Source organism: Puntigrus tetrazona, chromosome 22 (genome assembly GCF_018831695.1).
Source record: "Puntigrus tetrazona isolate hp1 chromosome 22, ASM1883169v1, whole genome shotgun sequence".
Classification (NCBI taxonomy): domain Eukaryota; kingdom Metazoa; phylum Chordata; class Actinopteri; order Cypriniformes; family Cyprinidae; genus Puntigrus; species Puntigrus tetrazona.
This window is the reverse complement of record NC_056720.1, coordinates 8,828,976-8,841,475: the sequence shown is the minus strand read 5'-3', so window position 1 is coordinate 8,841,475 and position 12,500 is coordinate 8,828,976. Positions and strand designations below refer to the sequence as shown.

Sequence of the window (12,500 nt, the reverse complement as noted above, 5' to 3'; positions counted from 1 at the left end):
AAGTTAAATATTTATATATATGTGTGTGTGTGTATATATATATATATATATATATATATATATATATATATATATATATATATATATATATATATATATATATATATATATAAACAAACACATGTATATATTTAAAAAAAGCTTATATATTATGTTTTTATATAATATAATATACAGCACACCCCCAAATGTTATAGAATATTATATTGGCCACACATCACTTTTATTTTGGATGCGATTAATCATTGCCTATCACTAATTTTAGTCTGTCAAACGATTAATCATGATTCATCGCGTCCAGAATTGTTTTTGTTTATATACATAATTAAAAAATATATGCATATATACTGAAACTTTTGTGAGGTCTTCATGCAATTACGACTCTCAGTCAGTAGGTGGCAGTGTCGCTGTAGACAAGCATGTAGTCCTCATGAAGCCTGGCCCACATCTCCTCTGACCTACTTTGAGCCTTAAGTGCCAAAGCAATCCGTATGATTGTGGCCCCCGGAAATTACATTCAAAGAAAGGATTGTACATTTTAGTAAACGATCTGGGCTGCGTTTCCCAAAAGCACGGTAATCCTAAATGGATCGATTAAATGGGTCTAGGATACACCAACGCTTTTGTTAAAGTGCTTACCAAAAAAAGGGGGGATTATGGTAGGTGTGGGTACGGACGTAGCATATTTCCACCCTCTCTTTCTGTCTTTCTTTCCCTCTTTACTCACTGTGCGAGGTTTGGGCTCGTGGCTCTGTGATGCACTGGTCTGATTGGCCCTCTGACGTGTCCGTCACTGAGACGAGCCTGAGTTGATTCAGCACTGCTGGATGTTGCATCAGATCCTGCACTCTGTTCCACATCTAGACGAGAATGAAAAACACGGCTGTGCATATTGTAGGATAACGGATGTAAATCGTTAAACATCACGATGAATCTCGATCGTGTTTAATAACATTACGTAACTGAAACACATGTGACAAAATGCCTTTCCAAGCAGCGTCACACAAGATGGGAAACTGTTGAAGGAGGTGGAAAAAGACGGCTGATCGCTCTAGCACCCGGCCCGCCGTGGGATTACACCGACATTACAGTGTGGATCTGCTGATCTGGACAATCCCCAGCGGGACGGGAGCGCAGTGAAGAGTGTGCTCACCCAAAGGTGTCACCTTGCTGACTGGAGCAGGGCTCACAGGTCTACCTGGAAGTGGCGCTTGATTCTGGGAAAAGCTTTGATTAACTTTTAGATTTGATTACGTAGGCGTGCGTTTGAAATCTAACCCTCACGTGCCAAATATTAGCTTTATCCTTTGTAGTGTGCTCAAATATGCATTACGCGTATCTGGTGCTAGTAGTGCTTTACAAATGCAGACTTTATGCCATTGTTTATCGTCCTGAAGGCTGCTGGTTTGAGTCGTATCACCATTGTGCCAAATCTGGACACCCGGTGTTTCTTTAGCGGGATTGTCTCTTGGAGGAGGCGGAGCTATCAAAATAGGGGCGAGCACTTTTAGGGTAGGGGTCTGTTTGGTTTGGTGATTTTAAATATAAACATTGGCAACCAGAAATCACTTACCCTACCTTTAAAGAGATAGTTCTGACAATTAACTGTTAATCGCTCCCCCTCGTGTCGTTACAAACCCACTTCGGAACACTAATTAATATATTTTTGATTAAATCCGAGAACTTTCTGACTCTCCATAGACTTTGCAACTTCCACGTTAAATGCGCAAAAAGGAAGCAAGGACATCGTTAAAACTGTCCATGTGACATCAGTGGTTCAACTAATTTTAAGTAGATGCAAGAATACAAAAATATTGACATTGTGGTACTTTTGTGAACGGCGGCAGACACCGACTGGAATAGAAAAAATTGCTAATGGTTTTTTTGTGCACAAAAAGTATTCTCGTATCTTCGTAACAAAGCAGTTGAACACCTGATGTCACGTGTACTATTTTAATGATGTCCTTACTGCCTTTCTGGGCCTTGAACGTGTCAGTTGCTTTGCTGTCTATGGAGGGTCAGAAAGCTCTCTATTTCATCAAAATAGCTTAATTTGTGTTCTGAAGATAATGGGTTTGGAAAGTCATGAGGGTGACTTAATGTCAGAATTTTCATTTTAATGTGATCTATCCATTTAAAAGCAAGTTGGAGCTAAACTGTGGAGGACGTTGGGCCTCTGGGAGCAGATCTGGACATCCCTGGTATACTGTAAGTTGCTTTGGATAAACCTTACTACTGTTATTAGCCTATGTAGTTAAACTAACCTGTTAGCCTTTCTTCCCCTTGTATGGGTGAGTTTCGAGCACCGGGAACTGGGCTCGTCCTTAGTATGGGTCCAGAGGTGACCATTGTAGATTTGTCTTCCCAATAACCCAGTCCAGAGGAAGCCTGTTCCTGAAGGCAGCTCTCCACAGCTCCCCCTGCCTCTATGGAGTCCAGGTGGTACTCCGGCGAAGACATGAGTGTGACGCTCCGCTGACCGTTCGAGCGGTTCTTTGAGCTGGATTTCAGGGCTGATTTTTTGGGTTGGAGAGGTGGAGGGGTTGGCTGAGGAAGGTGGGAGCCGGATGGTTCTCCTTTGGGGGGCAATGGAGGTGCTACAGGTCCCTTGCTGGATATAGAGCCGCCAGCGACTGGGATTCTCTGTCCAAGTGGATCCGTGGCGTAGGGGTTGAGTGGCAATGCTAGTCCATTCGAGAGACATATTTGAGTTCCGCTGTTGCAATCCGGAGGTGTTGGAGCCCTCAGACCATTGACGTACAAGGGTTCCTGCTTGCTCTCTTGTTTCCGGACCTTCTTCTTTAGCTTCTGGAAAGTTCCCCTACCGCTCACGGTATCCACAGGACTGCAGTGCGTCCCATCACTGTGGACGATAGCAGGACTCGTCCCAATGTACGTCTCTTTAATCTGTTCGATCCGGATGAGCCTGTTGGGAAGGGTGGGAGCAACCCAACACGGTATCTTCTTCCCTTCGGCTTCCCCATTAGGTAAAGACAGAGTGTTTGAGTTCAAGCTTGGACCGTGGGGTTCATTTAGAAAGGTCCCACAAGAGTTGCACTGCCTGTTTGCTGATTCCGGACCTTTGCCGTTCAGCAAGCTCTTCTTGGCTTTCGGCTTCCAGAATATTGAATCATGCGAGCCATGTCCTGTCTCTGCTTGTCCGTTGATGTAAGACGACAAGGTGGGTTTGGACACCAGTAGCCCCTGTGCTCTTTCTCCAGCCCTGCGCCGCTGGCGTAGCCGCTCCAGGTAGCGCACCTCAGCGTCCTTTTCTGATTCATCTTCAAAACGCACGCGGGTTGGGGACTGTCCGTGTCTCCGGCGGGTCCCACCTGCTGAGTCGCCACTAGAGGAGTCGCTGAGGTTTCCGGAGATTACCGCCACGCCCTCCTTCCCCGCAAGAGGAGCCTGGTGTAAGGGTACACCAACCCAGGACAACAGCTCCCTGTACACAAATGCACATATATGAAATGAGTTGCATTCCTGAGCTCTTAGATACGCGAAGAAACGGATGCATGCCAAGCAGCCGACAGACTATCTCTCAGCATGGAGACATGGGCAGATTCCTGAGGAAAATTTCCTTCTTCTTCGGCTCCTCTGTGCACATTCCTGACATAATTTTTTACTCCTTTAAGAAAGGTCGTCTTTAGCATGCCAGACATTATACGCTTTTTGTTAAACATGAGAAAAGCAAAACTGCCTTTCAATATCTGCTTGCTTAAAGTCCATGGATGGTAATCTACAGGTGTGTCATTGTTCACTGGGAGTTTTTTTATGCCCATTAAGCTTGTGCACTGTTCTGAAGCCTATGGGACTTTACAGCTGCTAGTTCGACTTAAACATTCAATCTCAAGAGAGGCAGTTAAGTGTTAAATTTAACCCGAGCTAGCTGACAGAAGTGTGCTCAACATCACTGAGCTGTTTTCCCCAAAAGGGAGAAGCAGGGAGGGAATTAGGGAGAAGGAAAGTAACAGCTGGCAGACATGACAGGTGTAGCAGAGCAGCACAGCAAAGCAGTTTCATCAAAGCTTCCATTTAATTTTAATAAAAAGGGAGACTTTTAATATATCAGTTACTAATTATTATTATTATTTTTAATCTAAGCCATTAAATTGAATTAAATTGTAATTACTTGATGCACCAAGTACAGTAAAAATCTCATATCTAATGTTTTATTAACAATAACTTTTGTTATGTATTCTTTTTTAAATACTACTGTTATTATTTCTGTGCATTTTTGTATAAAGTGTAAAAAAAGATCTCTGTTCTCAGTGCATGCCAGGTTGTGTTGTGACATTTAAAATTGCCCTAATCTGTTCCGGATGCTGCCATGCAATGCACGCCGCTTGTCTTCATACCAAACAAGGAGACAGGCGTTTGGGGCGGCTCGCCCATCTGTCTTTGTGTGAAAGTGCTGAGGTAGAGAACAGAGCGTTGGACGGGGAAGCGGGATTTAGAGGCACCAGCCGTGTGTACGCGTTGTATAATTCAGGTAGTCTTATATAACAGAAGAGTTTGGATGAGCGTACTTAGTTTAGAAGTTTAAATACCGCTTCCTGCTGTTTCGCAGCCAGCGCTGTACGTGCATCTTTGTTTTCTTTGATGCTAGAGCTATAATACTAGTCGCATGCAAATACACAGCAGTTACGACCTCGTTTAATGTCTTTATATAACATGCCAGACTTAAAAAGAAAGCACCTGTTGCTTCTAAAAAAGAGATTTCCCCTTCCCCCTTCAAAAGACTGCTCAGTCCAGCACCGAAAAATACAGTTTATAATCTACACCCCCCACACAGATCCTCAAGCGCGAGCAGGTCGAAGGCTTCCTTGTTTTGATATGAAGAGAGCCGTGTAGTCGCCCTCCCTTCCCATGATGCCTAAGCCTCAAAACCCCAACCCCCCAGCCGAAACCCCAGCAAGCCAAGGACTAGAGAGCGGGAATACTTACGGGTTGTCCCTCTGGACGGGTAGGATGGTGTGGTCGGCTTTGAGAGGGTTGGACCGGGCCTTCATACGCGCTCTCTCCAGCAGTCGTTTGGCCTGCTCGTGGCGAGGGCTCAGCGGAAGGTCGTCGCCCAACACAAAGGCCCTGTGGAGAGAGAGAGACAGAGAAAGAAACACGTCAGCTCCTGTGCGGAGTGGGGGGATTAAGTAGAGCAGGCCGTCATCACTAATTAGGCTGACGGACGCTGAGTGTGTGCGGGGTTTGTACCTGATTATGATGCACTAGATGGGCTTATGCATATGTTTACGTGATCAAAGGCTTGAATATTGCTTTAAAACAGTAACATGGTGGTACCACAAAAATAAAAGTGCTTATAAAACCGGCGTAAATCAGAATAACTCCCGACTATACACTAATATTATTCAAAATAAAACTTTAACTTTAGTTTAGTGTGTAACGTAATATATTCTTAATAATATTAGTTTTTTAATGAAATTTTCATTTTCGGCCAGTTCAACCTGTCCGTCACAAAAACTGGACATACTGTTTGATAATTTGCTTTTTTGCCTATCAATTCATATTTAATTCAATTCCAAACTTAATACATCAAGTGCACTAATTATAGAATGCACATGTAAGGAATTGAAATTAAGTCTCATTATTTCATCATTTTAACTATGTTTAGTATGTAATGTAAAAGAAAAAAGTCAAATAATAGTAAAATGAGTATTATATATGTATTTCATATTAGCATATAGTTTATTTTCATTCATATCTTTTTTATTTTTATTTTTATTCATTCACCAAATAAACACTTAATGCTTATGAAATTATCACAAGAATGCACGTTTTCATCACGTTTTTAATGTTTTATATAGTTTTAAAAAATAAATCTACTTGTTTTTAAAATAAAATAAATCTACATAAAGATCACGGTTGTGTCCCGGTGTTAATGCATGGTTTACGTAAAGTTCCTAAAGTTCCTGACGTGTTTTTGTTTTTTTTAAGGATTTGTGGCATCTTTATTAGTTTGGAGGAAAAAGCTCAGCTATTTCCTTTGTTATTCAGCTCTTAGGTGGAGTTTAAAGGAGAGGCAGGAAGAGCCGATGATATGATCTAGCTCCTCGGTGTATGAAAAGCATCAGCAGCTGTTTTCTCCTGAGCTCACATTCCACTTTCGTGCCAATGCTTTTTTTTTTTTTTTATGAGGAATTAACGAACACTACTTTTGAGAGTCTTAGGAAGCTCTAATAATCAGCACTGTGAGAAGCTAAATACACATGCTGTATGTAAGCGAGTAATGTGAGAGCATCAATCTGTGCTGCCCACCTTTGGCTGTGTTCACTACCTTGGAGCGAAATCCCAGAATCCCAATCACTATCATTTAGGCCACAGGGACCTGCGGAAATAGACACAGAGACATTAAGTTTTCCTAATTAATACCGGCTTAATATTAAATCAAATGTGAAAAATAAATGAAAAAAATGATTAACTTAAACTGTAATCATTTATTAAAATTAATATTATTATTATTATTATTGTACTTCTTTTTCCCTGCTTTAGATCACAAACAAAACTCTAGGTTATCCACTATCTAGGTTTCACTACTGCTTCATCTGCTCGAGCCTGACAGCTCAAAAAAGCCCGTTTTATTTCACTTGACAAGGTCGTCGTGTTTGTGTCAACATCTGGTGCTTCAAAAGTGAGCAAAACAACCGAAGCGTCACTCTGTCTCTGTTTTCACATCTCCCAGCTTTTACACTGTTCCTCTGCGTACTTTTTAATCGGTGTAATTCTCATTCTTATCCTTCTGTCCCTTCATATCTGGATTATCCAGATCTCTCGTCTGTATGACCTCTGCTTCATTAGGGAGGTCGTGTGCACTCGTTGCGCGTAATCCATAAACGAGCTAAAGGAAACAATGTCATCTCATCAAACATGCGCTAACTGCGTTTAACACCTGTCTGATAACCTCGGATTAGTGCTGCTACGCTTTATATCGTACATTATGTTACATCAGATAAGGACAATTACATCTCAGCTTTCGAAAACAAGACAGACGATTTCAAGTAGTGTTTGAAACGTATATGCTAGGTACTAAAAAATGTGCTCTTTTTGTTTGATTTATATATATATATATATATATATATATATATATATATATATATATATATATATGTATGTGTGTGTGTGTGTGTGTGTGTGTGTGAGAATCGCCATCTAGTAACATACACATCTTAATCATTATTTTTTAATAAAATATATATTTTTCAAGATACATAGTTATTTTGGTATTCATGTTAAAAATAGATTTTTAGAGCATTTTTAAAATATATTTCAATTTAATTACTCTGAAACTGTCCTATGGTGTCAATATCTGATACCAATTAGTAATATCTTACACATCTTAATCATGATTATTTGTTATACAAAAATTAATGATAATAAATTCCAATGAGGCCCTGTTTAAAAAAAAAAAAAAAAAAATATATATATATATATATATATATATATATATATATATATATATATATATTTATAGTTGTTTATTAACAATATTATATATATTACATTTTATTTATTTTTTTGGGGAGTCATATCACATGACATTTACACGCAGTCATGGGTTTCTGTATGGGTCCTCAGTGATGTCACTTCCTGTTTTATGCTTAATTTTTTTCCCGCATTTTGGTTGGAGCTCGTGACTTTTTCCGTTTCTTTTAGAATTTTACAAATGAGAATGTCAAACATTTTTCATTTATTGTTATTACGTAATGAGAGTCAACCAGTTTTGTAAAAAATAAAAGAAAAATGTTATTAATGAGTGATTTAGTAAGGAAAAAAGTTCAAAAATACAAAAATGTATAAATTATTAAAACACATTAAGACATTTTTTTTTCTTAAAATTATTATATACGTCTTCTTTTTTCTTTTTTTTTTCTTGATTTAATGACCCCCTCTCCCGAAATATCAAAATGTATTGTAATTCAGAAATTAAACATGTTCATCGCAGAAGAGGTGTGTCACAGTCATTGCAAGTCTAAATTGTGTATTCATGATTGGTCAATGTCAATGACCCACTGTAACGGACCTCCTTACCTCTACCACCAATGTGTGCCGGCTCCTCTATCCTTAGCACATGCTCTTTGTTCTGGGCTTTCTGCAGCATCTGTTTGAGAAGACCTCGGTTCATCTCCACCCTCTCGGCCAGGGACAGCGAGCTTCCACTGCTGCACATGCTCTCCAGGCTGTCGGCCCGCCAGAGTGCAGACTGTCCCGCCTCGCCGTGACTGTACCTGCGTAGGTGACTCTCCAGGCTGTCAGACCTTTGCAGTTCCCTTGGAAACCTGTGGCCCATTTTGTGTCCCGCGGTTCCTCCGTCTTTCCCCACAGGAACGCTCCCGTTCAGGACCGGCATCTCCGCTCTGATGGACCTCCAGAAACACTTGGGAGGCATCCACGGTTTATCCGACGTGGGAGCATCGCGTCGACCGCCGCAAGCGTCGTTTGAGAGGTTCTCCAGGCTCGCTCCTTCTCCGAGGCCGCGTGGAATTGCCAGCAAAGTTTGGGAAGAGACGGGATCGTACTCGGGTTCCGCCTGAGGCTTGGGGTTTCCAGCGGTGAACATCAGGGGCTTGCGAGGTTCCCCGTCCTCGTCGCTGCTGCTGGAGCCCCAAGCGTCCGTGAGGGCGTATCCCAGCATGAAGGTCCCGGGAACCACTCGACTGTCCTGGTTCTTACTTCCAGGTTCTTTCCAGGCGACTCTGCGCTCGGAGAGAGCCTTGACCTTGGTCTGCAGCGCTGATACAGCAGAGCCTTGAGTTTGCTGATTAGCAGACGAGGACGGGCTGCTGGGCTCCGGGCTTGTGCTCGAAGGACACTCATCCTCGGGCTCCCTGAGGTGGATGCTGACATTTCGGGAGGTGGCAGGCAGGGGTTCAGCATCTTCAGAGGTCACCGCGTCCTCCATGGTCCGATCAGAGGGTCAGTGGAGCATTATGGTGGCTAAAGGGGATGGACAGAAACAAGTTAGGGCTCATCCGCTAATAAGAGAGCTTCTCGTGAAAACACGCTTAAGCACATTTGTTCGTAACTTCATTGTAATTTTAAGGGGTCATAATGTGGTGCTAAAAACAACACTATATTGTGTTTTTGGTGTAATGCACTAAAACACAAAAAGTATGGGAATTAGTTGGCATGAAGTAACAAAGGCACTTATAGTTAGTAGAATGTCTAAAGTGGAAAGTCAAAATAAAGTCTAACCATGCAATGTTTACACTGTTTATAATACATAAACATAATTGTTGATCCTATCTGCAAGGATTTTTATAAAGCCGAGAAGCAATGTGTGTTCTGATTGGCCAGCCATCCAGTGTATGTGATTGGCTGAATACCGCAAGCATATCTGGAAACACACAGTGTCTTCTCAACAAGGTGACGGAGGCAATAATATTATATAATAATATTGGAAGTTACGCCTTTTTTCTTTGCGTAAATATTTGGACGTTGTTATGTGAATCTGTGATTTTAGTAAGGGGCGGATGCGTTTTAGAAAGAATACTTCAAGTTGAACGCTACAAAGCAAGGGAAAACCTAAAGATTGTGTCACATGACCCCTTCAATGAAACAATGTTTACATGATTAAAGTACACTGAAATTTTTTTTTTTATTGAATTTGACTATTTTTTAAGGTAAGTGGTTGCAATCGATTTGTTTTGGCTAAATTTCAATACACAAATTTAGTTGATTAACATAATCTAGCTAAAATAAAGGTAGTATCATCATCGTTTAGTAACATTGTGTATCATTTTTTTCAGTGTGAGTGTTTTGTTTATGAAATAAAAGACTTAAAGCCCTCCAGTTTAGTTTTTTCTTATAAACCAGATATTTAAGAAGCATTGCTACAACATGCGTTGAATATTTTTTTTCTTTATCGATTGGATAAATGATAAATCGCTGCTCTCTATCGCACTTGTTATTGCTTTCACAGATTGTTTTGAATATGAATGTGTTTTGTCTCTTTGCCCTTGATTTCAATGTTTATTATTTAAATGCGTAAAAAAAAAAAAGATACATCATCTAAAAACAAGTCACTTCTCAATATAATCTTTTTTATAATACTTTTTTTTTTACGATTTTTACACATTTTTAACTTTTTAAAAAAAAGTCATTACAAATATGCAAAAAATGCAGTGATAGATTTAGCATTTTTTTGAGCTCGGTTCACCACGAATTGAAGGAAATACTTGTGTGCAAACAGGCCAGTATCACTTACAGCGTGATATACTGTATTTGGCATTTACAAGCCGTCTTTTTGAGGCCATTAGTAACCACAGACCAGTGAAAAGCACGTTATTCACTTAACTCAAGTTTTGATAAATCGCTTTTTGTTGACGAGAAGGCATCTTTGGTTCTTTCCCAACAGCTCTGGCCAGGACTTGACCGCAGAATCTTAAAAAAAATGCCTTTTAGTCACAAACAACTGCTAGTATGTCATCGTGGCATTGAAACCGGATCTTCCCCGAGGCTGAGCGAAAGCAATGATGAAGTTTTACGGGCTCTGCCAGCTACTAACGCCACTGATGTAGAACAAACAGTTTCAACAGTAACCGCTAATAACACACTAACCTGTTCTGAGAATAATGTAGGGCTTGGGCGACACATTATCCTACTTTTAGCTTTTGGCTTAACAGCGCTGTCCTGCTTTTAAACCCCCAATCATCATTTCACAAAGCACAGTGTCATTTTAACTTTTAATTAATACGCTTCGGCGCCGTTAGGTCAGGTTGCACACTTAGCATCTGACAGCCATTATTTAGGACGAGAACAGAAAAGTACGCCTGCTCTGAGGTCGGCGCACAAATGAGTGCGTTTTCTGGAAGATTAATTTGATTTAATTGGCGCTCTCTTCATTAGGACACCTTCCTGGAGCTCCAGGTACTTCACGCTTGGACGCATTATTCCATCGGAACACAGACGTTATTAGAGAACATTTGGAACCGTTTTAATCGCTTTAAAACACCAGCACGCCGTTTTCAAAGTTTTAAAAAGAGTGTACTTCATATGTCCACTTTTAAAAATATATTTAAAAGTACGATGCGGGATGATTGTTTTTATCATTAATATCCTCACAAGGACAAACTGAAAGGGCCTGCCGTAGAGTCAAGCAGAACAAGTTAATGATTTTCTTCCTTATTTTTAAAATAAATACAGTTATGCTCAAAACAGGCACTCTGAAACGCACTCAACTCATAGGCCGAAATAATCACGAATACAGAAACATTCACTTTAAACACATCCACGACAAGCACAGAAATACGTAGAATATAGAATAATTCTAATAATTCTAGCCAGTTTGTTGAGGCTGGAGTGAAGCATGTTTGCTTTTTGTTCCATTGCTTTGTAAATAATTTGTAAAAAATAAACCAGTCAATGAAATGCCTTAGAATAGCAATAGCAATATTCACTTTGTCAGGTGCATTTTTAAACGACTAAACAAACAATACCTGGCCAATCAAAGGCCTTAGAGTCTAGAAATAGTGCTACGTTAACTCTAGAAGTTTCAATAAGTTTGTTCCATGGCTTTTTAGAGTGCATAAACGAATTAAAACATGCTCACAAAGGGCACCTAATTAAATAGCACGCAGTAAACCTTCAAAACAAACACTATTTAGAAGTATTCGCTATAGATTTGCATGACCTCTGTTTCCCATTTTCCGTGTGCTGCTTCCAGCGCGCTCTGTCGGTGATGGGAAAGCTACAGGAAATGAGACCATTTCAGAGGAATGAGTCAAAGTGAATGTCACTCTTTCTTGATTTCTGCAGCTCTGCAGCCTAAACCCATTCCCACGCCACCGTCCGCTGCTGGCCGCTTCTCTCATCCCGCATTTATTTAACGGCTCGAGAAAAGCCATGGCACAGGTGTCCGCGAAAGCTCGACAAACAGCTTTAAAAGAGCACGAAAGCATTGCGTCCGACACAAGAGGGGGGGAAAAAGTCAATACACATCTCCTTCAGACACCTCACCTCCTTCGCCGCTCCGCTGCAGCCACACGTGCGCTTAGAAAGTCCCTTCAAGATTTCTGAAGTCACGTTCGAGTCAGCAGAAACACAAGCGGCCGGCCAAATCCCATCTTGCTCTAGTTTCTGCTTCGCTTTCAGTTTTGAGCGTCCCAAATCTCTCTCTCTCTCTCTCTTCCTCCAGCTGTTTTGGCCAGCTCTGGCGTGCTCGGCGCACTCCCGCTTCACATCTGGCCAAGCTCCGCAGCCGCGTTGGAAAGCGCCGGCTCTCGTCCCCGCGCGCCGCGGACGCTCGGCCGCTGTCGCCGCGTTGCTATGGAGACGCGCGCGACCACCTTCGAGCGAAACCGACCTGCGGGACGTTCCTATTGGCGGAGCGGCCAGCGCGGCCCCGCCCCCCCGACGGGGAGGGGCGTAACTCTATACTAGAATTTGGGTGGAAAATTGATGGAAGAATTCTAAGATGCAGAGGAGAGGAAGTTCACGCGTTCCGGCTGCCGAGGAAATTCCTCTGTCGGTTCGCGCGCGCCTCCAGC

At 41.5% G+C, this 12,500-nt stretch overlaps 1 protein-coding gene across 1 annotated transcript in view; it reads right to left on the bottom strand.

The window, feature by feature from the left end:
* si:dkey-121a11.3 (uncharacterized protein KIAA1614) overlaps positions 1 to 12,500 on the bottom strand; it is an 18,147-nt gene that overhangs the window by 5,581 nt on the left and 66 nt on the right. The window contains exons 1-6 of the mRNA XM_043223774.1: positions 11,971 to 12,500; positions 8,044 to 8,949; positions 6,274 to 6,343; positions 4,948 to 5,088; positions 2,265 to 3,445; positions 728 to 860 (exon numbers count right to left, since the gene is read on the bottom strand). The exon at positions 11,971 to 12,500 is cut by the window's right edge and continues 66 nt beyond it. Of these exons, the coding sequence (XP_043079709.1) occupies positions 728 to 860; positions 2,265 to 3,445; positions 4,948 to 5,088; positions 6,274 to 6,343; positions 8,044 to 8,914 (2,396 nt within the window). The 5' untranslated portion in view covers positions 8,915 to 8,949; positions 11,971 to 12,500. The remainder of the gene's footprint in view (positions 1 to 727; positions 861 to 2,264; positions 3,446 to 4,947; positions 5,089 to 6,273; positions 6,344 to 8,043; positions 8,950 to 11,970) is intronic.